This window comes from Delphinapterus leucas, chromosome 15 (genome assembly GCF_059928025.1).
Source record: "Delphinapterus leucas isolate spDelLeu-1000000601 "Yukka" chromosome 15, BTC_Dleu_Yukka2, whole genome shotgun sequence".
Lineage (NCBI taxonomy): Eukaryota > Metazoa > Chordata > Mammalia > Artiodactyla > Monodontidae > Delphinapterus > Delphinapterus leucas.
The window spans coordinates 20,365,211-20,390,698 of NC_143143.1; the positions used below are offsets into that span (position 1 = coordinate 20,365,211).

Genomic DNA, 25,488 nt, shown 5'->3' on the forward strand with positions numbered 1-25,488 from the left:
GTGTGGACGCCGTCTATGCGGGCTATGGCGAGCGCGGCCCGGGGACCCGGCCCTTGGTCCCCGTTCCTGCTGCAGCTCGCGGCGCTGCTCGGGACGCTCGGGCCACAGGTGAGAAGCTGGCGGACGCGGAGCCTCCAAGGTCGGGGCCGGGGCCGCAGACGGCTAGGGCGCGGCGGGACCACAGCGGGCACCTCTCCCTCCCCCCGGGTCCGGGTCGCCCCAAGTCGGCCCCTGGCCTGAGAAAAATTCCTAGCTTTGGGGAGTTGCCGGTTGCCCCACGAGCTGGAGAGACTTGCCCGCGCGGAAGAGCGCAGGTAGACCCAACACCCCGCGCGTCCTGCAGCATGGGGGTGGGGGTGGAGGGAGGGGACCCTCGCTTTCCTGCCAGGCCTCGTAAAACTTCTGGAACCCCGGCTTCCTTGGAACTTAGGATCCACTTGAAGGTCCTCTGTCGAGAAATGCGCCCATACACCCAGCTTTACAGACAAATTTCAGGCGGATCACAAGGCTCCCCCTCTTACCCGTGACTGGACCCCTGATTCACAACCTCTGGGATAAATAAGCCGGAGGTATGGGTATCTGGTGCAGCCTTGCCAGGAGTGGAAAAGCCCAGTCTTACAGAAATGCAGTGAGAAGGCAAAGCCAGGACTAGAATCCACGTGTCCAGCCTGGAGTCCCCAGAGCAGTTATTGGGATCATAGAGGCACCTGCTCATGCCACACCGTGCCCACTTCCAGCTCAGGACCCACCCGATGGTTGCCAAGTAAGGGTGTGAGCACAGTCTGGCCAGATCTGGTGTTTCCAGAAAAAATGAGAAAAAAACTAGAAATGAGAAAAATGAGAAATCTTGATTTTTTTTTTAAGTGAAATCTTTCCAATTTTTAAAAACTTGGTAGCTAGTTATAAACGAAATTTTAAAAACGATGATGTTCAAACGAAACTCAACAGTGGGCAATCAGTCCGCAGCTTCTTCTCCAGATCACTCTCCCTCCTGCCACGCTGCCGATCACAAAACAGGCCCGGAGAAGAGAGGACCCGAAGGAAGTTTCCTGACTCTACTTCAAAACCATTGGCTTGGCCCCAAGCCTGAGGGTCCTGGAGCAGGATGTGGCCTTTGCAGGGGTGCGGCTAGGCCACCCGGATGTTAGGGTTCCTGCTAGGAGCTCAGCCCCACCCTGTTTGCTCAAGGAAGGGCTGGAGCAGGTGAGTTAGCCCAGCAGGGGCCAGACGCAGGGCAGCACCAGCCCTCCCTCCCTTGGCCACCCCTGTACTTGGTCCAGGGGGCCTGCTGGAGCCTGGCACCAAAAGCAGCTGGGCCGGTCTGGGGAGACGGAATGGGTTGGGGGAGGCAAAGGAGGAAGGGACCGGGCACTGGAACCAGAGAGATGGTGGTTCAAGTCCCCAGTTCTGCCATTTATCGGTGTGGCTGGAGGCTAATTACCTAACCTTCCTGAGCCTTAGTCTCCTTCACCTGTGCAATGGTGAGAATAATAGCACCAATCTCTTAGGGAGGCTGTGAGGGTCACTGAAGTCCTTTTGTAAAGGAGCCAGGCCCACCGGCTCCCACCATAACCCCTCTCTAGGGCCGTGGAGATCAGTGGGTGGAGCCAGCAGCTTCCCCAATCCTCCTTCCTTCTTTCTCTGTTTCCCTCTAGGGGAAGGGGAGTCACAGCCAGCCCTGCCTGGAGCAAGCACTAGGGCGATCCCAGGCCTCTCAGAAGAGGTGACTTTGTTTGCACTGCAGGTTCAGACCTTCACGCCAGAGAACCTCCTGTTTGTGTCCACCCTGGATGGAAGTCTCCACGCACTGATCAAGCAGACAGGGGACTTGAAGTGGACGCTGAAAGACGGTAAGCAAGGGCAGTCACTCCTCCCTCCTTGGATCTCGCGTTTGGGGGAGGTCACCTTGGCGTGGACGATGAGAACATGGGGTCTAGAATCCAATAAGCAGGTGTCCGCAGGCAGCTTTACCATTTACCAGCTGTGTGACTTTGGGAAAGTCACTTCACCTCTCTGAGCCTCAATGTCCTCACCTGTAAAATGGGGCCTCACAGAGTTCTTGGGAAGATTACATTACACTCATGACAAATGCTTGGCTTGGTGTCTGGCACCCAGTAAGCACCAATGTGAGGTATGCCTTTCAACGGGGAGTCTACTCATGCCCATGTCCCTGTCCCTACAGATCCCATCATCCAGGGGCCAATGTACGTCACAGAGTAAGTGGACCCCAAGGAGCGGGCACCTGAGAGATGGGGAAGCCATAGTTGCCTGGAGGGGCGGGTGGGCTGGAAGTAAGGGAAAAGATTTGGGTCTGGAGCTCTGTGGTGCCTCCTTCGAGGGTGGGCCCCTACTGGCAGGGAAGTTGGAGGCCCTCTTGGAACCAGGGGGTGTGCACCCAACCTTCTCCCGTTCCTCTCTGCCCCACAGGACAGCCTTTCTCTCAGACCCAGCTGATGGCAGCCTGTACATCTTGGGGACGCAGAAACAACAGGGATTAATGGTGTGCTTCCTACAGTGCTTGGGATGGGTGAGGGTCAGGGCTTCTGTTAGCCAGAGCACTGAAAGGGTGCAGGGCTGTATGGTCAGAATCCAAGTGTCCTGCAGAGGGTGAAGTCTGAGAGCACTGGGGGAAGGCTGTCTGGAGGGGTCTGTTGAAAGGGGGTGGTAGGGTGACTCTGGCTGTGTCTGCAGAGCAGGCTGACCGGATGACTGTCAGGCCTCTGAGGGCGTCACGGGGGGTTCTCCAGGGGACTCTGAGGGTTTTAAGGGGAAACCTATGTATCAGTTAGCTTGTGCTAAATAACAAATTGCCCCAAAACTCAAACTTAAAATACAAACAATTTATTTAACTCATAATTTTGTGAGATGACAGTTTAGGCTGGACTCAGCTGGGTGGCCTTGACTGAGTTTGCCCAAGCATCTGTGGTCCGCTGCCGGTCAGCTGGCTCTCTTTCTGAAAACTGGTTGGTAGTTGGCTGGCTTTTGATGCGGGCAACTGGGCCAGGGGTCTCTCATCTTTTAACAGGCAAGCCTGGGCTTGTTCACATGGTATCAACAAGGGAGCCAGAAGCAGCAAGAGAGGGCGAGGCCAGTGTATGAGCATTTTTCAAGCTTTGCTTATACAGTCGTCCCTTGGTATCCACAGGTCAATCGTCTCCCACCACCAAAATCCAAGGATGCTCAAGTCCCTTATATAGAATGGCATAGTATTTGCATATAACCTACACGCATCCTCCCATATACTTTATTTTTTTAATATTTATTTATTTATTTTGGCTGTGCCTGGTCTTAGTTGTTGCATGCGGGATCTTTATTTAGTTGCAGCATGTGGGATCTTTTAGCTGCGGCACACATGCGGGATCTAGTTCCCCGACCAGAGATCAAACCCGGGCCCCCTGCACTGGCAACGCGGAGTCTCACCCACTGGACCACCAGGGAAGTCCCCCTTCCATATACTTTAAACCATCTCTAGATTACTTATAATATCTAATACAATGTAAATGGTATGTAAATAGTTGCCAAGTGTGCGGCAAATACAAGTTTTGCTCTTTGAAACTTTCTGGAACTTTTTTTTCCCAAATATTTTCAATCTGCATTTGACTGAATCTGTGGGTTCGGAGCCAGCGGATAGGGAGGGCCGACTGTATCGCATTCGCTAAAGTCTCATCAGCCAAAGCTGGTCACGTGGCCAAGCGCAGAGTCAGGCAGTGTCAGAATTCTGACTGTGCCATGGGATGCCTACCAGGATGGTCTTACGCATGAGATTTAGGAAACCGAATTGGTAAGAAATGTTAGTATGTAAGCAGGCAAGGTCCCAGCAAACAGGTGGCACACTACAACGGGAGAGTTTGAGGCGGTTTTATTAACGGGATTCCTTACAAAGGTGTGGGCCGAGGTAGGAAACCGCAGGGCAGGGTGCTGTGTCCTATGGCCCATACCATGGGGTGCCATTTATCAGCCCTAAGCTCAGAGGAGGGGAAGGATCCAGAGGGGGCTTGAGGAGAGGACCACCTGGAAGGAGCTGAGGCCTTTGGGGGAGGGACACAGCCAGCCCTCGATGACCCTGTGGAGAGGAGACCCAGGAACACTCGCCCTGATTCTGCCCCCTCCCCGTATCCCAGCCCCCGACTGGAAGCCAGAGCACAGGGCGCCCACTGATGGAATCTAAACAAGTATGTCTCCCATGGGGAGGGCCGGGTGGAGAGTGGACCTCCAGTCCATCCAGCTCTGGGGGTCATCACTGGGTCTTATGGGCAGGTGTGGTTGTGAGTCACATCACTCTCCCTGCATCTGGGATAAAGTCCAGTCGCCCCGACAAAGCACACCAGGGCCAGCTCACTTGTGCCGTCTCTTCGCTCACCTACAGGCACCCATGCATGCACACACCTGCACACACACCGATCAACTTATTGAATGTGCCAGCTCTGGGGCTTCACCCAGCTTGTCCCAAAGAGTCTGGAACCCTCTTCCATTCTGCCTCTATTTCCCCAACTCAGTCAGGATGAGCCGCAGCACGCTGCGACAACAGCACACAAATCTCCATGGCTCCATAGAGCTTGCTTCCTGCTTACAGCGTGTGACCAGCGTTGGTCCCCCGGGGGCTCTGTACACTCTGGTCTACTGGAGACCCAAGCTGTTAGACACTCCACCACAACCGAGGCTTCTCAGTCACCAAAGCAGAAAAGGTGAATGAGGTGAAGCACACCCTGGCTCTTGTAGCATCCATGTGGACCTGGTCTCTTCTGCTCCCTCCCTCTGGCTAAAGCAAGTCTCATGGCTGTGCCCACTTTAAGCAGGAAAAGAAATATAATCCACCAGGAGCCCAGAAGAAGAAGCAGAATATTTGTGAGAAGTGCTCCCCTTCCCCTGGCTGTTTCCTACTCACCCCTCAAGTCCCAATTTAATAGCCAAACTCCTTCCCAATCCGTGATCTTGCCTCCAGCTCACCTCACTTTCGGCCACTCTGCCCCTCTCCATCCCCACTCCTGGTGCACTGGCCTCCTTGCTGTTCCTTAAACATGCCAGTTGGTAGGTGGCCCTGCCGTTGGCCTTAGCATTCTGTCCCTCTGCCCAGAGGACTCTCCCTCCACATGACCCTGTGGCTCACTCCTCCCTTGGCTTGGGTTCTTACTCCCTAGCTGGGCTATGTGAAATAACATCTCAAATCAGTGTCTATCCTAGTTCTCTGAGTTTGTTTTAATATTTACCACTACCTGGCATTATGGTTTATGTGTTTTTGTTTGTTTATTATCACACACACACACCAGAAATGTAACTTTGTTCAGAAGGGCACTTGGTCAGTCTTGGTTACAACAGAGTCCTAGCGCCTGGCTAGTAATAGGTGCTCATTAAACGGTTGTTGAATGAATGAATAAACAACTGAACTTCTTCCATCAGTCCATCTTCAGTCCCCCACATCTGCATCAGCTACCCTCAACTTCATGTGCTCCCCCTGTCATGCACTAACCGTACCAACTATAGGTTGTATGGACTTCTTTTGTTGTCCATCCTGACTGAGCCCCCGGGAAGCCCCGACTCTCTTTCCCTCAGTACTTGCTTGTGCCTGGAGTGCTGTCTGGCAAGAGCTCTGTATGTGGAGTTTGGGGATCTTTTTCACTTTGATATAATTTCAAATGTAAGGAAAAAATGCAAAGATAGTTCAGAGCAATTGTTTATTCCCTTTACCCAGATGCATCAATTTTTAACATCTTATCACTTTCACTTTATCATTCTCTCTTAATAGATGGATAACATTACACATGTGTATATAAAATTTCTTTTTCTGAACTATCTGAGAATGAGTTGCAGACATTATGCTCCTTTACTCCTAAAGCGTCATTGTGTATTCCTAAAACAAGGATTTTCTCCTACATAGCCTGAGTGTAAATTATCAAAATCAGCAGATTTAACATTGATACAATAGTGTTATCTAATCCACAATCCATATTAATTTTGTCAAGTTCCTAATGGTGTGCTTTATTGTTTCCAGTCCAGAACCCAAACCAAGATCACCCCTTGCATTTGGTCCTCATGTCTCTTGAGTGGAACAGTTCCCCAGCCTCTCCAAGGTTGTCATGGCCACTGAAGTTTTCAAGTCTCAGCAAGTGTTTTTGAGGTGGTCAGGCCAGGATCATGTGATCAGGTGGCATCTTGGCACTGGGAGTGGGATTTTCTGCAGCTCCTTAAGATGTTGTGTAGCAGAGTGGTTAAGTGTGAGGGAAACTAACTGGCTACGCTCAAGGCCTGGCTCTGCTACTTACCAGCTGTGTGATATTAGCCACATTACTTAGCCCCTCTGGGAATGCATATGATAATAATTGTACCTAATGAATAGGTTGTATGTGCTTCTCTGCTGTTTCCACTCCCCAGAGACTGCCGTTCACCATCCCCGAGCTGGTTCATGCCTCCCCCTGTCGCAGCTCTGACGGCGTCTTCTATACAGGTAAGCATCTCTCAGCCTGGAGTCCTGGTCCAGCAGGGACTGGACCTAGGTCAGGACAGGCCAGCTAGGCACAGCACGGAGAGGCTGCACACCCTCTCCAGGCCATCTTGAGAGCGAGCACATTTCCCACCTCCACAGGCCGGAAGCAGGATGCCTGGTTTGTGGTGGACCCTGAATCAGGGAAGACGCAGATGACCCTGACCACAGAGCGACCCTCTACCCCCCGCCTCTACATCGGCCGGACGCGTGAGTCAGGCCCCAGCTGCTCCCTGAGCTCTGGGCAGCCCCCCTTTTGCTCTGCCCAGGCCTGGCAATTGCTATCCACGCTGGGTCCAGGCCAGTCAATCACTCTGTCAGTCAACAAACACTTCCCTGAGCACTGAACAAGGAGTGGGGGACACAGCAGTGACCAAAACAGACCTGGTTTCTGCTATCCTGATGCTGCTTGAAGACTCTGGCCTCCAGGCTGGGTGCTCGGGAAGCCCCCGCCCCCATGAGATGATGTCCCCCGGGTGGGAGTAGAGGAGCACCACGTGGGCGCTCCTGGTAACCCTGCTTCTGGGTGTCCCCAGAGTACACGGTCACCATGCATGACCCCAGGGCCCCAGCCCTGCGCTGGAACACCACCTACCGCCGCTACGCAGCAGCCCCCGTGGATGGCTCACCTGGGAAATGTGAGTGCCTCCCTTCTCTGGCTCCACCTTGGAGCAAGGTCCCCAACTCAGGGAACCCTGAGTGGTATCCACGACCAAGCCCCACCACATTCTGACCCACCTGAACTCCTGAGGGACCCCACGTACTGAATGACGCACCCTTGACAGACAGCCCTAAGTGACCCCTCTCGACACCCAGCCTGACCCTCCTGTACCCTGAGCAGCTCTTAACATCCTAATTCCTCTGCACTCCCAATGAGCCCAGCCAGGTCACCCTGGGTGCTCCCCACCTCCTGAGTGACCCCAAACAACCCCTGCACACCCTGAGCAGTCCCCCAAACGTTGAACGACCCCTGACAGATGACCCTAAGTGACCTCCCCCAGACTCACCACCCCCTTGATATTTTAACTGTCCTTCCCTATGTTTCCTAAAACTGTACAAATGTTAGATTTTTAATCTTTGGTAATATGATATTACAAAGAAATTGCTTTTCTTCTGTTATTGTTCAGCTCAGTCATCTTCATATATGCTTAATCCTTCTAGTCACTTGGGTTATTTCATCTTCTTCTTTTTTATTTTTTTGTTTCATTTCCCTTGGTATATCAGTGTCTTTGTTACTGGTTTCTAAGAACTCATTTATGACTAAGGATGCTAACCATTTGTCAGGCAATGCAAATGAAACGCCATATTTTATTGCCATCAATTTACTATGGTGTTTTGTATTTTAGTTGTGTATTAAAATATAATCATGTTGTGTTTTTAAAAAAATAATAACTCTCCTTCCCAAATGCCTGAGTGACCCCAAAGGTGCCCCAAGCCACCCCTCAGACCCTGACTCCACCATTCCACGTGAGAACTCATGCAGGCGACCTTGACACATCACAGGTGACACCCACAGGGCCCCTGGCTGACACCCTTCACCTTCTAAATGACTTCCACGCTACCCACATGTCTCCAGACCACCCTGACTGACCAGCAGCCAGACCATGACTGACGACCCCACAGGGCCCCTGGCTGACACCCTTCGCCTTCTAAATGACTCCCACACTACCCACATGTCTCCAGACCACCCTGACTGACCAGCAGCCAGACCATGACTGACGACCCCACAGCCTAAGCCACAAGGACTGATTCACACACCTGAGTCGCCTGTGGATGACCATGACCGGCCCCTACGTCTAACACAGCTGCCAGTTGACCCTGATCAAAGTGACCCAGTGAACTTCCTATGTCCTGATTACCCTCCAGGTGATCTCACCTGACCTCCATGTACCTGAGTGGCCCTCCAGATGGCCCACCCTCAGAGGAGCTTCCCCACCTCAAGATGCTCCGAGGTGCCTCAGGTCAGGGCCCCCTGACCACATCTCCTCAGCCATCTTTCTTGGCAGACACGAGCTACCTGGCATCCTGTGGGATGGGCCTGCTGCTAACGGTGGACCCAGGAAGTGGGGCGGTGCTGTGGACCCAGGACTTAGGCGTACCTGTGGTGGGCATCTACACATGGCACCAGGACAGCCTGCGCCAGCTGCCCCATCTCACACTGGCTCGGGACACCCTGCACTTCCTTGCCCTCCGCTGGGGCCACATCCAACTGCCCGCCTCAGGCCCCCAGGACACCGCCACTCACTTCTCTGCCTTAGACACCCAGCTGCTGTAAGTGCCCACACCTGGGGACTGGGGAGGAGCTTCTGCAAGTGTTGTAGCCCAGGTCCAATGGGCAGGTGTGATGTCTGACCATGACACGCCAGTGCAGCTGAACCAGGGGTCAAAATATTTCAAGCAGTTTCGTAAATAACCAGTGCCCTGCACCACCCCCCATGTGCTCCCAGGACCCCCTGGCTGGCCCCACTGTTCAGCAACTGATAGGGTAAAGTCTGGCCTAGGAGGGGCCTCCATGTCTCCACCCCAGTGCTACAGCGGGCACCTGTTAAGCTTGGTAGGTACTATGTGTTTACTGATTGTTAAAAACTTTAAATATGACCCTTCCTTGCAACACCAAATACATTAGTGTCCCCATCTTGGGGAGCCGGGAGACAGACTAGGAAAATTGGGGATTATCCGTTCTTTCAGTTCATCCCACAAATATTAATTGAGCACTTGCTATGTAGCAATTGCTTGCTAGGCTCTGGGAGTACAGTAATACAGCCAGTGTTCCTACCTACAGAAATCTCAGAGTCTAGTGGGGGAGACAGGTATGTAAAGACGTAATCATAATATGGTATGATAAAGGATGAGATAAGAGAAGTATAGGGTGTCATGGGAATGTATAGGAAAGGCACTGAAATCAAGACTGGGGGCAGAAGGTAATCATAGAAAGCTTCCTAGAGGAAGGGACCTATAAGTTGAAACCTAAAGGATGAAGAGGAAACGAGAGAGAGAAAGAGAGAGAGAGAGAGAGAGAGAGAGAGAGAGAGAGAGAGAGAGATCATGGCAACCAGGGAACAGATTAAATTAACAAAATAAATAAGGCTGGAGCACAGCTCTGAGCACAGAATAAGGTCTGAGGCTGCTAAACAGGGATCTTGTAGGATCATTTAAAGGGTTTGGGACAAGGCTAAGGAGAAGCCACTAGAGGGTTTTAGGCAAAGAAGTGATTTGATCATATTTTCATTTCAGAAAGATAACTGGCTGCAGTGCGAAGAGTATCTTAGAGCTGTGGGGAGGAAGTGTTCACAGAATATTGCATTAGTTCAGGCAGGAGATGAAGACACTTTGGACCAGGGCAGAAACGCTAGAGATGGAAATAAGTGGAGGGTAACAGATATTAAGAGGAAAAACCAGTACGAATTTGGTGATTAGAGCAAGGAGTCAACAATTATGCTCAGGTTTCTAGAGGCACATGAGTGTGGTCGTTTTCAAAGGTAGGGAGCACTGGAGGAGGAAGTGGTGGGGGTGAGGAGGAAGTGGGGGAAGAAGGGGGGAGGAAGTGGGGGAAGAAGGGGGAGGAGCAGCTAAGGAATGAGGAGATGAGTTCAGATTTAGAAGATTGAGCTCATGGAAGAGGTCTGGGCTAGAAATAGATTTAGAAACAATGACTATAGAGCTTGTATCAGTTAGCTTTTGCTATATAACAAATCAGCCCCACAATTTAGAGCTTCAAAACAAACATTCATTATTTTTCAAGATTCTGTGGGTCAGCTGGGTGGTTTTCTGGTCTGAGCAGCCAGATGGTGGCTTGGCTGGGCCTGGACAATCTAGAATAGCTTCACTCAGCTCTCTCATAGTTGGTGGACTATTTATTCTATGGGATGTCAAATGAGGTCTCTCATGCCCCCGCAGGCTAGCCTGGCTTTTCTCCTTTGGTGGTCCCGGGGTTCCAAAGAACCCCATGAGAGGGCAAACTCCAGTGCACAAGCATTTCTCAAGACTGTGTTTGTGTCACATCTGCTATTGTCTCACTGGCCAAAGCAAGTCACTTGGCCCAGCCCAGAGTCAGTGTGGGCGGGGATAATACAAGGACACGGGTACTATGGTGACTGAAATTACCCACCACCATCACTCATTCTTCTCCCCCTTTTCCTCTCCCCCACTAGGATGACGCTGTATGTGGGGAAGGATGAAGCTGGCTTCTATGTGTCTAAAGCACTGGTTCACACAGGGGTGGCCCTAGTGGTGAGAAGGGTTCTCTGAGGGGCTGGAAAGAGGGGATGGAGCAGGAGAGAAGTCTCCCCCCACCACTCCTGACTCTCCACCTTCTGCCATAGCCTCGTGGACTGACCCTGGCCCCCACGGATGGCCCTACCACAGATGAGGTGACACTCCAAGTCTCAGGAGAGCGAGAGGGCTCACCTAGCACTGCTGTCAGATACCCCTCAGGCAGTACGGCCCTCCCTAGCCAGTGGCTTCTCATTGGTGAGACCCCCTCTACCCAAATTTAGAGTAGATAAAGGACCTGTGAGCTCAGTTTATGAGCTGGAAGGCTGAGATCACCTCCAACGCATTGACATTTTCCCTGCCCCTTAGGACACCATGAGCCACCCCCAGTCCTGCACACCACCATGCTGAGATTCCATCCCACCCCAGGGAGTGGGACTTCTGGGACCAGACCCTCAGGGGGCACCCAGGCCCCAGCTCTCTTCTTGGAGGTCAGTGCTAGAGGGGCAGAGGGCATGGGGGGAGGTGCGGCAGCGGGAGGGCAGCCCTTGGACCTTTTCCTCAGGCTTCTAGGAATAACATTCGGGGGTGCGTCAACTGACCTCACAATTTCTCGGAAGGAAAACTTTCATTTGTTGTTATTGCCAGAAGAGTGTTAGAAGTGTTAAAAAGATATTGGCTATCTAAATTGTGAAACATGGGTCACAGTTTTCTTTATTCTTCTTCAGTTTAAAGTTTACAAAATATTTATCAAGTGAGAAAATGAAAACGGAAAAACTATAAAAGCATGTCCTCCTGGGAGAGGACTGGACAAGAGTTGCCAATAGTTCAAGTTTAGAAGGAACAGGCATGACCTGGAGACATAATTCTCAAATCTGGTTGCTTATCAGAATCACCTAGGAGCCCACTCCAACGCCCCCTGAATTCAGAATCTCTGGAGGTAGATATCTGAATTTTTTGGTGATGCCCCAAGAGTATCTGAATTTTTAGTGATACCCCAGGAGATTGCTTGTCCTCAGCTAGGTCTGAAAGACCAGTCTACTGGGGCACCATGGTGTTTCAGCACCATGGAGAGTGCCAGGTTTCCCACCACTCATTCATCACCCCTTCAGCTAAGCCCAGCCCTATACTGGGTCATGAAGAAGGGTTAGGGGTTCCACAGTGGGAGGGGCTTCTAAGAGTGAAAGGTTCTTTGTCCCCAGCTCCTGAGCCTGAGCCGGGAGGAACCTTCGAACCTGGAGCTGCATCCTAAAGAGAAAACCCCAGACCTGCATCCAGGACTGGGACCCCAAGACCTGCTGGCAGCCAGCCTCACTGCTCTCCTCCTGGGAGGATGGATTCTCTTCCTGATGAGGCAGGTAAGCCCATCATCCCTGGCCTCAGGCCCATCTCATGGTCTTCCTAGGGGGAACTCTGGTCCTCCTCTCCAAGACCACTTGGCAACTTTCTCCCTCACCCAGATCCAATTCTGCCCCCTGCTGTCCTCTTAGCAGCTCCCAGAGCCCTTGATACTGTGCTCTTTATGCCAGTGCTCCAGGGACAGGCCATCTCAGGCACAGCTTCTGGGCCCATCATGGGTCAGGGGCTGGCCAAGGCTGGGCCCTCTTAGGCCCCCATGTTTCAGCAGCAGCAACAGCAGCTGGCAGAGAAGCAGTGGCAGCAGGCCTCCCTGGCACCTGCAGGCCCTTCTCACATCTCACGGGATGCTCAGTCTCAGCCCTCCGGGGCCACCCCATGGAGCCGCAAGAGGTTTCAAAACCCCCCAGAGCAAGACCAGCCACTTGAAGACCCTGAAGGTGAGCTTACATGAACAGGAAAGGACAAAGTCAGGGACAGAAAAGAGAGGGGAAAGCTTAGCTTCAAAGTCAGTGTATTAGAAGCCACTATAGTGGGGTAGCCAGGCCTAAATGAGTTAATAGGAGAGAACGTCAAATAGTGCCTGCTATGTAGTTGAGCCCTCTAAAAATGTTTGCCATCATTTTTACTGTTGTCGTTATGTTCAAGGACCCTGGATGCAGATAGAACTGGGTATAGATCTAACTCTACTAACTGTTAACTTTGATGAATTGCTTAACTCCTCTGAGCTTCAGTTCTCTCATCTGTCAAATGGGAATAATAACACCCACCCCATGACATCACTTCATGATGAGAGGTTACATCACCATTACTATTAAATCAGACTATGTGATGTTATTAATATTTGTGTTAAAATAACATATTTGGTAACAATAATAGTAAATCACCTAGGTACCATTTGGTTCCTTTTCTCTTTAGGGCTTTTTATTTTTTAAACGTTTCTCTTCTCTTTTCTCAATTTCATCCTATAAACAAGCCCTTTCAAGCTTCCTCTGGAATCTGTGGGATGCCCCAGGGGAACTTCCACATGCTTTTAGTGGTCAGTCCAGGCTACTTCTCTCCTGTTTCTTTGGCTCCGGGCTGGGCTGGCCTCGGCCCTTTGTGTGAACTGCTGCTGGACCCTCCTGTCACTGCTCAAACCACTGCCTTGGAGCCTTGGAGCCACTCTGCTGTGTCCTTAACTCAGCGTGAAGTCCGCCCCATGCTTGGCGTGCGGCTCCCGTGCTGCTCCCAAAGTTCCCCCTTGCGTTCGCCTCCCTGTGCTGAGAGGGAAGCAGCTCTCTTCCTTGGGGCTCAGCTCTTGTAGAAAGGCCCCCCACTGCCGAGTTGCCTGAGCCCTGAGAGCTGCAGTTCCAGTCACTTTACTGGCTCTGGGTGGGTCCAAGTAATACTCACCCCACTGCACCCTGAAACACTCATCTCCTTGGACCTTCTGACTCGAGCCAAGTCTTCCCCCAGATGACCCAGACTCCACCTTGTCCCAGGTGGTTCTCGTCAAATGACCTCGCTGTTCCTCCTGCCATCGTCGTTCAGGTGTTCCTCACAACCCTGGTCCACGGTCCCAATCACTGACAGGATGGAATTCCTTCCCCAGACGTCTCAGTCCCCTTGTGAGTCCGCAGATACCAATAATCCTCAGAGGAGGAGAAAAAAAGATGTTGAATCCCAGCCCTGGCTCATCCTTGATATATAAAACACTTAAACTTCTTTACTCACTATAAGAAAATAATCAAAGTGATATCAGTGCTTCAGGACAAGAATCCCAGCTAGAGCTCGGTACCTTTGTTACAAAACTAAGTGGTAACAATCTCTTTATAATACTGGATTCCCTCTGGAATTGAAAAGAAATCTTTCTATTTCTTTCACTTTCTTCATTTAAAGTTTTCATAAACTTTACTTTGGTGTTTTCATGACCTCTAGGCGAAGCCAGGAAAGGACAGGCTGTTACTAGGCTCTGTGATAAATGCTGTGATGGGGTTGGGGAGGATACAGGGAGCTACAGGAACACAAAGGAGGGGCATGTAGCTCAGACATGGGGACATGGGAATTGTCCTGAAAGGCAAGTCTAAGCTGTGATCCCAAGGATAAGAAGGAATCACCCAGGTGAACAGGGAGGAGGGGGACAGCAGCAGTCCAGGTGGCACCAGTAGCACAGGCGAAGGTTCAGAGATGACAGGAAGCAGGGTACACATTCCGGAAGCTGAAAGGAAGGTGGCAATCTCATGCTCATGGGTAGGTCAGGTGGATAAAGTAAACAAGTGAAGCAGCCACATAGGAGAGAGAATAGGGTGTGATGGGACTGTGGTAAACTGGAGAACAGGTGCTTGGGCTCAGCCTGCCTTGCTTACTGCTGCAATCTCGACCCAGAGCATGGCTCAGGGAATATCTGTTGAGGCAGTGACTGAGTGGCCACTGCAGGTTCTTAAACAGCCCTTCTCAACTCAATAAATATATACGGAGTGAATATGTGCCGAGCAGGCGTGAGGAACAGGCAGAGTTAATAGGCTGGGACTTGCTCATCCAATAGGCAACAATATGGAGTCCAATGTATCAAAAATCTTTAGTGCAGGGAGAGTCAAATAAACGAATGTGGCAGATGGCAGAAAAGCTTCGAGAACCACTCTCCAAAAAAGCCCCCGCCACACTGGCACCATGTGGCAGCCTATTCTTATTCTTAGGACATCTATGTCAGGAACTCTGACCTTGGAAATCTTGCTTCTCCTCTTGGTGCGGGAACGTTCCTCGGGACCTTTTTATGGTTCACAAAATCTACAGTGGAGTCCTGTCCCACTCTCATTTAACCTCCACAAATCCATCTACACGTGCTTGGTTGGGTGTCCTCCAGGACCACCGGCTACATGGTACATTCAGCGGCAAGTGGGCGCAATCGAGCCTGAACCAGAGTTAACACTGAGAGCTAACATTTATATAGCGCTTACTGTGTACCGGGCACTTTCCTAAATGCTGTTCATGCATGAACTCGTATGATAGTCACAACATTTTTGTGAGGTGGATACTATCATAACGCTGATTTTATGGAAGAGAAAATGAAAGGTTCATGGCACCCCACCCCAGACTCACAAAGCCAGTAAGTAGCAGCTCAGGAACTCGAAAGCAGGTCAACTCTGGGATGTTGCCTCTGTTTGCATTTTGGCAATACCCATGAAAACAGGTGACCACTTTAATGGTTTCCCAACCCGTGTACAAGAAGCAACACAATACATCACATGTTCTTGAGGTTTTCAGAGGGAATTCTGACTGTACACTGCTTCCCCTTCATGTGACAACTTTTGATTACTTTAGAACTTCTCTCCTGCATTTGCTGCTTCTCCGTTATCATGATATAGAAGGCTGAGCAAATGGCGAATATGTTTGTGCAGACTGAGCCTCCCGGCTCATTATTATTATTATTTTTAAAAACTTATTTATTTTTGGCTGCATTGGGTCCTCGCTGCTGCGCCCATACTTTCTCTAGTTGCGGCGAGTGGGGGCTACTCTTCGTTGCAGTGCACAGGCTTCGCGGGCTTCTCATTGCAGTGGCCTCTTGTTGTGGAGCACGGGCTCTAGGTGCGTGGGCTTCAGTAGTTGTGGCGCGCGGGCTTAGTTGCTCCGTGGCATGTGGGATCTTCCCGGACCAGGGCTCGAAACTGTGTCCGCTGCATTGGCAGGCAGATTCTTAATCACTGCGCCACCAGGGAAGCCCCCCAGCTCATTATTTCTGCATTCAAGGCCAGAAGTCTGGCCTCCATCCCAGCATTGAGGGTGCTCCTGAATCTAGAGTTAGTTCTGAATCTAACCCAGAAAGCACATAGCAAGTCTTCACCTCATGCCAAGGGCATCCAGAGCAGGGAAGGCAGACACGTAAGAGACCGGAAACGCAGCAGAACGAAGCAAGTGGTACAGAAGAGGGGTCGGAAGTGCTGCTCAGGGACCCTCACCTGGAGCCAGCTGATCATGGCTGGTTCAAATAGGCTTTCCCGCAGCTCTGTCCCTGCTTCCTGTGCTGCCGGAGAGACAGGCCCATCTTACTTGTGGGCGATGTGCTTCCAGCAAGGCCCTGGGCCCACACGCCTGAGTGTCCATGGTATACAAATTTCGGTTACTGCTTGCATCTTGTCAGGAGATGAGAGTGACTGTTTAAGCCAATAATCCAGAGCAGTGCTGAGGGACAGCTTAATACTTTTCTCACTGATCCCTGATGCTGATTTTCATTTGCTTTTCCTAGAGCTGATTAGAGAGACTGAAGCTGGCAGCTCTTCCTAAGGAGAGTGTTCTCAGGGCCACGGAGGGGCACACAACTCTAGGGGCGCCAGATACACTTAGCTGTGAGCATGGGGCCCCTTGGATCTGAGCAAGGTGCAGCCTGGTGCATTGTGAGGGGTCTCTCGCAAGCAACCCAAAAGGAAGAGCAGTAACAGTCCAACCCCATCCTTCTTAACAGGAAACCAAGGCCTTCTGGGGAATCCCTGCTGCCCTAGAACTAACTCTGGGACAGCTCAGCATCCAAACGCCCACTGACCCCGCCCCGCCCTCTTCCAGGACAGTCTTTTCTGCAACAGCATTCACCCTCCTCACGCTTACGGCTGCCAAAACTCACCTTCCTGTTTGAAGCGAATTCCTTAGTTAAAAGGGTTTATAACTGGTGGAGGTGGGTAAAGGAAAGAAACCTGGGCAGAAGATGCCAAAACAGGGAGAAGGATAAAAGAGGACAGTAGAGTGAACCTCTCCCCGACCCTTTCTTCCATTAATCCTCACGATAATATTGTGCAGGATCCTTGACATAGGTCCCACTTTACAGATGAGAGGACCAGGGCACAGCGGTTAAGTCACTCGCCCAAGTTCACACGGATTGAGTGGCAGCACGAGACACTGGACCCAAGCAGTCTGGCACCAGGCGGGGCGTGGAAGGGGGAGGCCGGAGAAGGGCCGAGGTGGGGGACCTGGGACTGGGCAGGGTGGCGACCGTGGGCAGAGGCTCCCTGAGACCCCCCCCTCCCCTCCCCCCAGCCGAGCAGCTCACCGTGGTGGGGAAGATTTCCTTCAATCCCAAGGACGTGCTGGGCCGCGGGGCAGGCGGGACTTTCGTTTTCCGGTGAGCAGCAGCCAGGAGCCAGGCTGGGGATGGCCACTGTCCCTTGGAGAGCCATTCTTTCCGAGAACCCCCGAGGTGGGCACAGTTCCTAACCTTTGCCTTCGTCTGCCCTCTGGGCCTCCGCTCGCCACCTCCCAGGGGACAGTTCGAGGGGCGGGCCGTGGCGGTCAAGCGGCTCCTCCGTGAGTGCTTCGGCCTGGTCCGGCGGGAGGTGCAGATGCTGCAGGAGTCTGACAGGCACCCCAACGTGCTCCGCTACTTCTGCACCGAGCGGGGACCACAGTTCCACTACATCGCCCTGGAGCTCTGCCGGGCCTCGCTGCGGGAGGTGAAGCCCGTGCTCAGGGGTGGGTGGGGGGCAGGGTCCTGGGCCGCGGGGTGACGCTCTGCCCCTCGCCGCTCCCCAGTATGTGGAACACCTGGAGACGGACCGCTGGGGCCTGGAGCCCGGGATGGCGCTGCAGCAACTGACGGCGGGCCTGGCCCACCTGCATTCCTTACACATAGGTACCGGCCCCTCCCGCCCTCCATCCAAGCTCCCGACTCCCCCCGCAGCTCTCAGCTCTGCTCTGCTCTCACAGTGCACCGGGACCTGAAGCCCGGCAACGTCCTCATTACGGGGCCCGACAGCCAGGGCCGAGGCAGAGTGGTCCTCTCAGACTTTGGCCTCTGCAAGAAGCTGCCCGCTGGCCGCTGCAGCTTCAGCCTCCGTTCAGGCGTCCCCGGTACAGAAGGCTGGATGGCGCCCGAGCTCCTGCAGCTCCTGCCCCCAGACAGCCCCGTGAGTCCTCCCGCCGCCCCAGGCCGCAGGAATCATTCCCTGCCCAGTGCCTCTCCTGTCCGGGCCCGCTGTGTGACCTTCAGTCACTCCTCCAAGCCTGTTTCTTCATCTGTAAAGTGGGGATAATTCCTCCCTTCTTACCTAGGGTATGGTTCTCAACCAGGGATGATTTTTGCCACCTTTGGGCAATGTCTGGAGACATTTTTGGATGTCACACTTGGCAGGGGAAGGGAGGCTTGTTACTGCCGTCTAATGGGCAGAGGCCAGGGATGCTTGCGAAACATCCTACAACGCACAAGACAGTCCCCCAGGACGAAGAATTATCTGGTCCAAAATGTCAGTAGTACTGAGGTTGAGAAACTCTGAACTAGAGAATAGTTTTCATCTCTATTGTGATGCACAATCACTGGGGAACTTGAAAAAAATTCAGGTGCCCGGGCCCCACACCCAGTAGCTGACCCCCAGTGACTGTAACGTGTAGCCAGCGTGGAGAGCCACCCAGATGCGGAGGGTCTGGGGGAGCATCACATGAGCTGATATAACTGGAGCACAGAGCAGTGTCTGACCCCCACAGACACTTGAGTTGGAGACCCCAGGATTATAGATTTTTGAGTTGGTGTGTAGGGGAAAGTCAGAGGCATGGATGAGAGTAACACACAAGGACAGTCACCAGGCAAAGCCACCCCACCCCTGAAGTTTAGAGAAAGCTAGGATTGGCAACCTGGAGGCCCAAGGACCAAAGCACTGATGTTAGGAGCCTGTGCAGGTTTTGATTTTTTAAATTAGCAGCCAATATTTTAACTTCTGGGAAGTTGCACATGAAAGTCTAGATTTCTGGATTCACTTGGAAAATCAAAGCTCTGCCACCGAGAAAGTCCCCTGGAGGCAACCAGCTGGAGCTAAGTGCCAGTGGCCATGTGTGGACAGGTCCAGCAACAGATCATACAGTCCTCACCGCTGCCTGATCGCCTCATGCGTGCCCAGCTTCACTTGGTTGTGCTGCCCACCAGACCTGGAGGAATGACACTTGGAAACCTAAACTAGAGGCTCAGTAGGGGCAAAGGTTTTGGATGAAAACCGTGGGTCCCTTTCAACAGTGCAGAGGGGAGGGGATCTAGGGCCAAGAGGGTGCCTCTTGGGAAGCGTCCTTGTGTCCTAGTTCGAGCCAGATCCCCAGCTGCCATATCAGCCCTGGGGAGAATGTAGCCCGGCAGACTTCCTGGAGCAGAGACTTCCTCCTTATGCTTGTCCCTCTGGCCCCCAGACCAGCGCAGTGGACATCTTCTCTGCAGGCTGCGTGTTCTACTATGTGCTTTCCAGTGGCAGCCACCCCTTCGGAGAGAGTCTTTATCGCCAGGCAAACATCCTTGCAGGCTCTCCCTGCCTGGCTCACCTGGAGGAAGAGGCCCACGGTGAGGGGGACCTGGGCTGGCAGAGGAGGGAGGAAGCAGGGCAGAGCCTGTGCGGGCCTGAAGCCATCCCTCCCTCTTTCCCCTACAGACAAGGTCGTTGCCTGGAACCTGGTGGAGGCCATGCTGAGCCCCCTGCCACAGGCTCGTCCCTCTGCTCACCAGGTGCTGGCCCACCCCTTCTTTTGGAGCAGAGCCAAGCAGCTCCAGTTCTTCCAGGTCAGGAGGAAATCTGGGGAGCGGCCCCAGAAAGTCCCAAGTTTGGGTCCTGAGCAACAAGAGAGGGGAAGCCAGATTGGTTGGGGGAAAAGAGACTCGTCTACCTGTTCCAGGCAGCCCAGATCCTTATCTCAATCAAGGCAGAGCCCAGACTCCTGAACGCTGCCATCTTGGCACTGCACGGTCTCCTCAGCACTGCTTCCCCAGCCCAGCTGCCCCTCATGTGAGGCTAGACCCTGTTCCTTTCGGCCCTAGTCGTCCCTCCTGCTATACTCGTGCCCAGACAGCCCATTCCACTCGTGTGACCTTGAGCCTCTTTGCTCATCTGTAAAACGGGGACGACAGCACCTCTGTCACCGGTTGGATTAGACCCCGCACAGCACAGAGAAGCCACACTCCATAGGAGGCAATAATACTTACCCTAACCCGAGCAGCTTCGGCTGCTGCACTGCCCCAGCCATAGGACACTCCTGGCCTGTGGCCTCCGAGCCCGCTCAGGAGGCTCAGGAGCTGTGGGTCCTAGGACGCCAGCGACTGGCTGGAGAAGGAGCCTGAGCAGGGGCCGCTGGTGACGGCGCTGGAGGCAGGTGGCGCCGAGGTGGTCCGGAGTGACTGGCACAAGCACATCTCGGTGCCGCTGCACACAGGTAGAGGCCAGACTCCGGTGGCCCGGGAGGCCGAGGGGAGCCCAGTGGGGACGGCTGTGCCAACGACCTCCCCGTCCACAGATCTGAAGAGGTTCCGGTCATATAAGGGGACGTCGGTGCGAGACCTGCTCCGTGCTGTGAGAAACAAGGTGTGTTCCAGGGCTTGGGAGGGGCCTGGAAGGTGGGGAGGCCTGGTCCAGCTAAGCCCGGGCTCTCTGCTCCGACCCCTCCAGAAGCATCACTACAGGGAGCTCCCGGCTGAGGTACGGCAGGCGCTGGGCCCTGTCCCTGACAGCTTCGTCCAGTACTTCACAAACCGCTTCCCACGGCTGCTGCTCCACACGTACCACGCCCTGAGGAGCTGTGCCTCTGAGAGCCTCTTCCTGCCCTACTATCCGCCGGCCTCAGGGGCCCAGGAGCTGAGCCTGGGAGCTGCTGGGAGCTGAGCTGGCCTGGCGTCGAAAAGACCAGCAGAGGCTGGGCCGCCAGGGACACCAGAGCAACAGTGTGGCCGGAACCCGGGTGCCAGGCACCCCTCGGGGAACACAAGAAGAAAAAGGAAGATTCATATATGTTTAATGTAATATAAAGGCAAGGAAAAGACAGTCCCGAATTCAATAGCAATATTCTGTACAATTCATATGGTGGGGTTGAGAGGGAAGGGGAAGTGGCCTCAGAACCCACACCGGGACATGTACAAAAATAACTTACACAGCAGCCCCACCTGCAGGGATGATGGAGCTTCCACCCCAGCCCCCAGGGCTGGGGGACACCCCATAAAATAGGGATCTAACCAGCGTGGGCTGAGGTGCTGGTGGGGGGGAGGAGGGTGCCAGTCCAGGGGGGTGGGGGGGCTACGAGGAGGCCTTGAGGCGGTTGGTGGCCGAGCGTGAACTCAGCAGCTTGTCCACCATGGTGCGAGCGTAGCGCAGCCGGCTGGCCAGCTCCTTGGAGCAGCCGTACTCCTCCAGGAGGCTCAGGCGGTACGTGCGGAAGTCCCGCTTCTCATCGATGTAGGTCACGGCAGCCATCAGCGGGCACAGGATGAGTTTGGTGTGGTCCTGTGAGGGCAGGAGGGGAGCGGGTGGACGGACAGGGGGTTACTGGCGATTGAAGCTCCCAGCTGCCTGTGTGCCTTGGCGGGAGTAGAGGGAAGATATCCCAGTCGACGGGGGGGGGGGGGGCATTTCACTCCCTTCTGCTGACACTGCCAAGGACAGGTCCTGTGCCTCCCACTCCCCACCCAATGCCGTGGGCCGCTGAGAGGCACAGATACCCAGCCCCAGCCCTCCAGGGCCGCAGCTCACCTGGAAGAAGTTGATCTGCACGCAGCCGTTACTGAGGTGCAGAATGATGGCGCTGCGAGTGCGAAACCAGGTACGCAGGTAGGGTAGCCGGGCTAGCTCGTCACCTTCCCGGGGCGTGATGTTGGCACCCGCCTTCAGCAAGTGTTCGCTCATGTAGTTTCGGAAATACTTGAGGAGGGTGATCTGGTTGGAAAGTGAGGGAGGGCGTCCGGAGTTACAGCCTGTCCCCTGGCAAAGCCCTCACTCCCGGCCAACAGCAGCCCACGCGGGCCAGCCAGCACTCACCTTCTTTATCAGGGAGTTGGGATGGGAACTCACGGTGAGGTAGGACTCCGTGCCATCACGTTCGATGTACTGCAGGCTGTCGCCGTCGTTGTAGAGGATGAGGCGTGTTGAGTCGTTGAAGAGCACTCCCACGCTGTTGTCACACAGCTGGTACCCTAGCGGTAGGTGGAGGGAGGCCTCAGAAAGGGGCCATGGGGGGCAGGGGGCCGTTAGGGGCTGGGGCTAGTAAGCCTGGGATGGAGACAGGAGAGTGTCGAGAGAAGAGGATGTGGGAGCCAAGAAAGGCAAGAGCCTGTAACAACTCGAAGGGTTGCTAGGCGGCACCTGAGCCACCGCCACAGCTGGGAGAAACCTACCAAGGCCATACTTGTCCGAATAGTCCACCCACTTGCTGACCCAGAAGATGGGGATGCAGGCGGGATCCTCAGCCTCCTCTGGGACAGAAACAGACAAGAAGATCGATCAGCACCAGCCTCTTCCCCTCTGGTCCACTCAGGCGGCCCACACCAGGGAGCTCGGTCAAGAGGCCTGGAGCCCTCTGCCAGCAACAAGCTTAGACAGGCAGCACTGAAGCAGAAAAGTTACAGTGCAGAGCGCCGAGTCCACTCATGCATTCAGCTGACCCATTTAACAAAGGCCCGCTGTGCGCCAGACACCGTTACAGGCAGCGAGCAATGACAAAACCCAGCCCTCCCTGAGCCTGCATTCCGGCTCTAGGGATAGAGACCAATCAAAATAAATGTTCACAGAATATGTAAGTTACTTCTATCATGGTGCAAATCAGTGAGTTTTAAATGATTAAAAAATTGTGAGAAGATAGACAATCCCAGATACGTGAAAATGTTAAGTTCTGTGCATGTGACGATTTCTTCTTTTAAATACAATAAACAAATACGGAAACTTTAGAATGTGTTAGATGAGAAGTGTTGTGGAGAAACAAGGCAAGTAAGAGGAGTGGGGGCAGGGAGATGATCATGGAGGTGACTCTGGCGCAGACACGTGAAGGCAGGGAGTGTGAGCCTTGCAGTGATCTGGAGGAAGTGCTTGCCGGGAGAGCAAAGGCCCCGAGGCTGGAGCACATCTGGGTCTGTTATTTCCACTGTCTTGAAGGCTACAGAGGGATTCTCTGAGCAGAGGAGACAGTGTGAGCCAATGTATACAGGCAGCACGTGGGGGTGCTGGAAGGTGGGGCGCTTGTGGAGACAGAACAGATGAGTCAGAAAAAGGAAGGGGCCTGACCATGGAGGGCCTGGGCCAGTAGGCTAACTTGTTTGCGCTGTAATGTACAGGAAATGCGGGAAGTAAAGGTATTACGGAGCCAGGGGCCTGGACAAGCCACCGGCACTCCGGGGCTGACTTCCCTGCCCTCTCCAGACGCCCTGGCCCGCAGTGCCCACCTTGCCTCACCAGCCCCCGCTCTGAGGGCTTGGAGGCATTGACGCTGTGCAGCTGCTGCAGCATGTCGCCGAGGTGGCAGTCGACCGCCTCGCTGGCCTCCCGCACCACTGGCTCCTCTTTTTCCCGGGGACGCTCGGGCATGGGGTTCTCCATGCCTGGAAGGAGATGAAACATAGTCATTAGCTGGGCAAAAAGGCCGCAGGTTGGGAGGGCCCAGGATCCCCGGCCACAGCTGGTACTGCCCCCAGAGAAAAGCTCTTTGCGCTGCCACTGCTTTAGGTAGGTGCCAGGTTATTAGAGCAGCAGCTGCCCTGCTCATGTGACAGCACCTGGTACTCACTCACTGGTACCTCCAGGGCCAGGCCAAGCCCTGTAGGAAGGCTCATGGCCACACAGAGCCATAGAGCTTCGGACACTCAGACCTCTAACCCAATGCTGGGCCCTGCAGGGCACCTCTGGTCACTCAGGGAGACAGCTAGAAGGCGTGAGCAGCTTGGAGCTGCCTGGCTTCAATCCAAGAATTAAAAGCATCTTTTGCATCCAGGAAAATGGAAGGGCTCAGTAAATCACAACCCATCAGCAAGATGGACTAAGCAGGCATTTAATGAAAACGTAAGAGATTTTTTCCACCCTAAAATTTGCTTTATGTACTTACATGTGACTGAAATCTGAAAAGACAGATACACACTGAAATTTTAACATCAGTTATATTTGGGTGGTAGAAGCATGGATGATTTTTATTGTCTTTAGGCTTAAATGTTTCTTTCCCCACCAACATGTGCTAGTTCTCCTTGTGTAATATGAAATTCTTAAGATATTTAAAGATATGAATTTTCAATTGAAAAAATCTATGCGGTGGTAAGGACTTAATTGTGGAATAATAACATATTTGGGACTTGCTTTAAAAACTCTAGCAAGGGAGTTCCCTGGAGGTCCAGTGGTTAGGACTCGGTGCTTTCACTGCCGGGGCCCGGGTTCAATCCCTGGTTGGGGAAGTAAGAGCCCGCAAGCCACACAGCACCGCCAAAAAAAAAAAAAAAAACACAAAAATCACAAACAAACAAGCAAAGAAACCTCTAGCCAAAAAAAGGGGAAGAAGGTGGAAAAGATACAAACAAGTATATGGGCAAATGCTGGTAATTACTGAAAACAGACGATGAATAAACGGGGATTTATGTACTCCAAAAAAATCTCACCCTGATTTTCGCTACGTTTTGAAGAATGCTTTATGTTCAAAACTTAAAACCAAAAGAAAAGAAAAGCAATCCTTAAAATAACAATATTACATTATAGCTCTAAGATTAAATATCCATGAGTCCATATTGACACAAATAACCAAATAAATAAATGGGAGAGAAGTGACAGCTCTTCCTTACAGGAGAACTCCAATTAATGGATGTAAAAGGAACAAGAAAAGGAGAAAAGTCACCATTAGAATACCACAGTAATAATTGCTGCAGGCAAGATCCACCATGGATGCTAAAATCAGTAGGCTAAAGTCTGAGAAGAAATAGAATCCTTTCAAATTAACTCCTCACAAGGTATTAATTAATCACAAAAGGAAAAACAGTAACTCTGCACTGGAGGTACCACCTTAACCAAGTGATCACCAATCAAAGGGAATAGTAATATAACCAGTGAAAATATCAAAAATTAAAGCCTAAAGAAAAAAGTAATCCTTAAAATAGCAGTATTATAACTGAAACAAATGAACTCATTTGGTGCTATATCCACACAGAGAAATAAAGTTTTTCAAGTGGCACTTTTTTTTTCAAGTGAAATATATTCCAAAGACAAATAGAACTGCAAGAAAATAAACATCATTTCATAACATACTTTACAGATGTTGAAAATTCATGTATATAATGTAAGGAAAAAGGGTTTTCAGTGTAAGGAAAAAAAATACAAGTATAGGGGCTTCCCTGGTGGCACAGTGGTTGAGAGTCTGCCTGCCGATGCAGGGGACACGGGTTCATGCCCCGGTCTGGGAAGATCCCACATGCCGCGGAGTGGCTGGGCCTGTGAGCCATGGCTGCCGAGCCTGCGGAGCCTGTGCTCTGCAACGGGGGAGGCCACAACAGTGAGAGGCCCGCGTACCACAAAAAAAAAACCAAGTATAAAATTAAAAAAGTAAAAATCCTATAATATTATATTTAAATCAGAGACTTATAAATTACCAAAAGAAAATTAAAGTAGTAACTTCACAGTGAAGAAAAAGATTGCTGTAAGAGAAGTTTCATCAATGTTAAATTTCCTGAACTTGATAACTGTGTCCTGTGCTGTGGTTATGTAAAAGAATTGTTT

The 25,488-nt window shown here is 52.4% G+C and overlaps 2 protein-coding genes across 3 annotated transcripts in view; one reads left to right on the forward strand and one right to left on the reverse strand.

The window, feature by feature from the left end:
• ERN2 (endoplasmic reticulum to nucleus signaling 2) lies at nt 1-21,010 on the forward strand. The gene is made up of 22 exons (XM_089896024.1): nt 1-108; nt 1,745-1,850; nt 2,183-2,216; nt 2,428-2,500; nt 6,370-6,442; nt 6,581-6,688; nt 7,015-7,116; nt 8,485-8,749; nt 10,630-10,708; nt 10,801-10,948; nt 11,060-11,181; nt 11,893-12,048; nt 12,300-12,486; nt 17,054-17,138; nt 17,277-17,466; nt 17,546-17,645; nt 17,720-17,919; nt 19,184-19,331; nt 19,420-19,547; nt 20,071-20,194; nt 20,276-20,343; nt 20,428-21,010. Exons 1-22 carry the CDS (start codon nt 16-18, stop codon nt 20,638-20,640), a joined length of 2,802 nt encoding a protein of 933 aa, XP_089752150.1. The 5' UTR covers nt 1-15; the 3' UTR covers nt 20,641-21,010.
• The window catches only part of PLK1 (polo like kinase 1), a 12,759-nt gene continuing 8,025 nt past the window's right edge, over nt 20,755-25,488 (reverse strand). Inside the window, exons 6-10 of one of the 2 annotated variants that reach the window (XM_022588517.2) lie at nt 23,184-23,339; nt 22,143-22,220; nt 21,787-21,941; nt 21,502-21,684; nt 20,755-21,255 (exon numbers count right to left, since the gene is read on the reverse strand). In XM_022588517.2, the coding sequence (XP_022444225.1) occupies nt 21,049-21,255; nt 21,502-21,684; nt 21,787-21,941; nt 22,143-22,220; nt 23,184-23,339 (779 nt within the window). In that variant the 3' untranslated portion in view covers nt 20,755-21,048. The remainder of the gene's footprint in view (nt 21,256-21,501; nt 21,685-21,786; nt 21,942-22,142; nt 22,221-23,183; nt 23,340-25,488) is intronic. The other variant, XM_089896020.1, reaches the window with a different exon arrangement.

What these genes read in the sequence shown, in the direction of transcription:
- ERN2 (XM_089896024.1), top strand. Translation starts at nt 16, where the DNA reads ATGCGGGCTATGGCGAGCGCGGCCCGGGGACCCGGCCCTTGGTCCCCG. An exon ending in CCTCTACATCGGCCGGACGC is followed by an intron (nt 6,689 to 7,014) that starts GTGAGTCAGGCC and finishes GGGTGTCCCCAG; the next exon opens with AGTACACGGTCACCATGCAT. An exon ending in CCCCAGCTCTCTTCTTGGAG is followed by an intron (nt 11,182 to 11,892) that starts GTCAGTGCTAGA and finishes CTTTGTCCCCAG; the next exon opens with CTCCTGAGCCTGAGCCGGGA.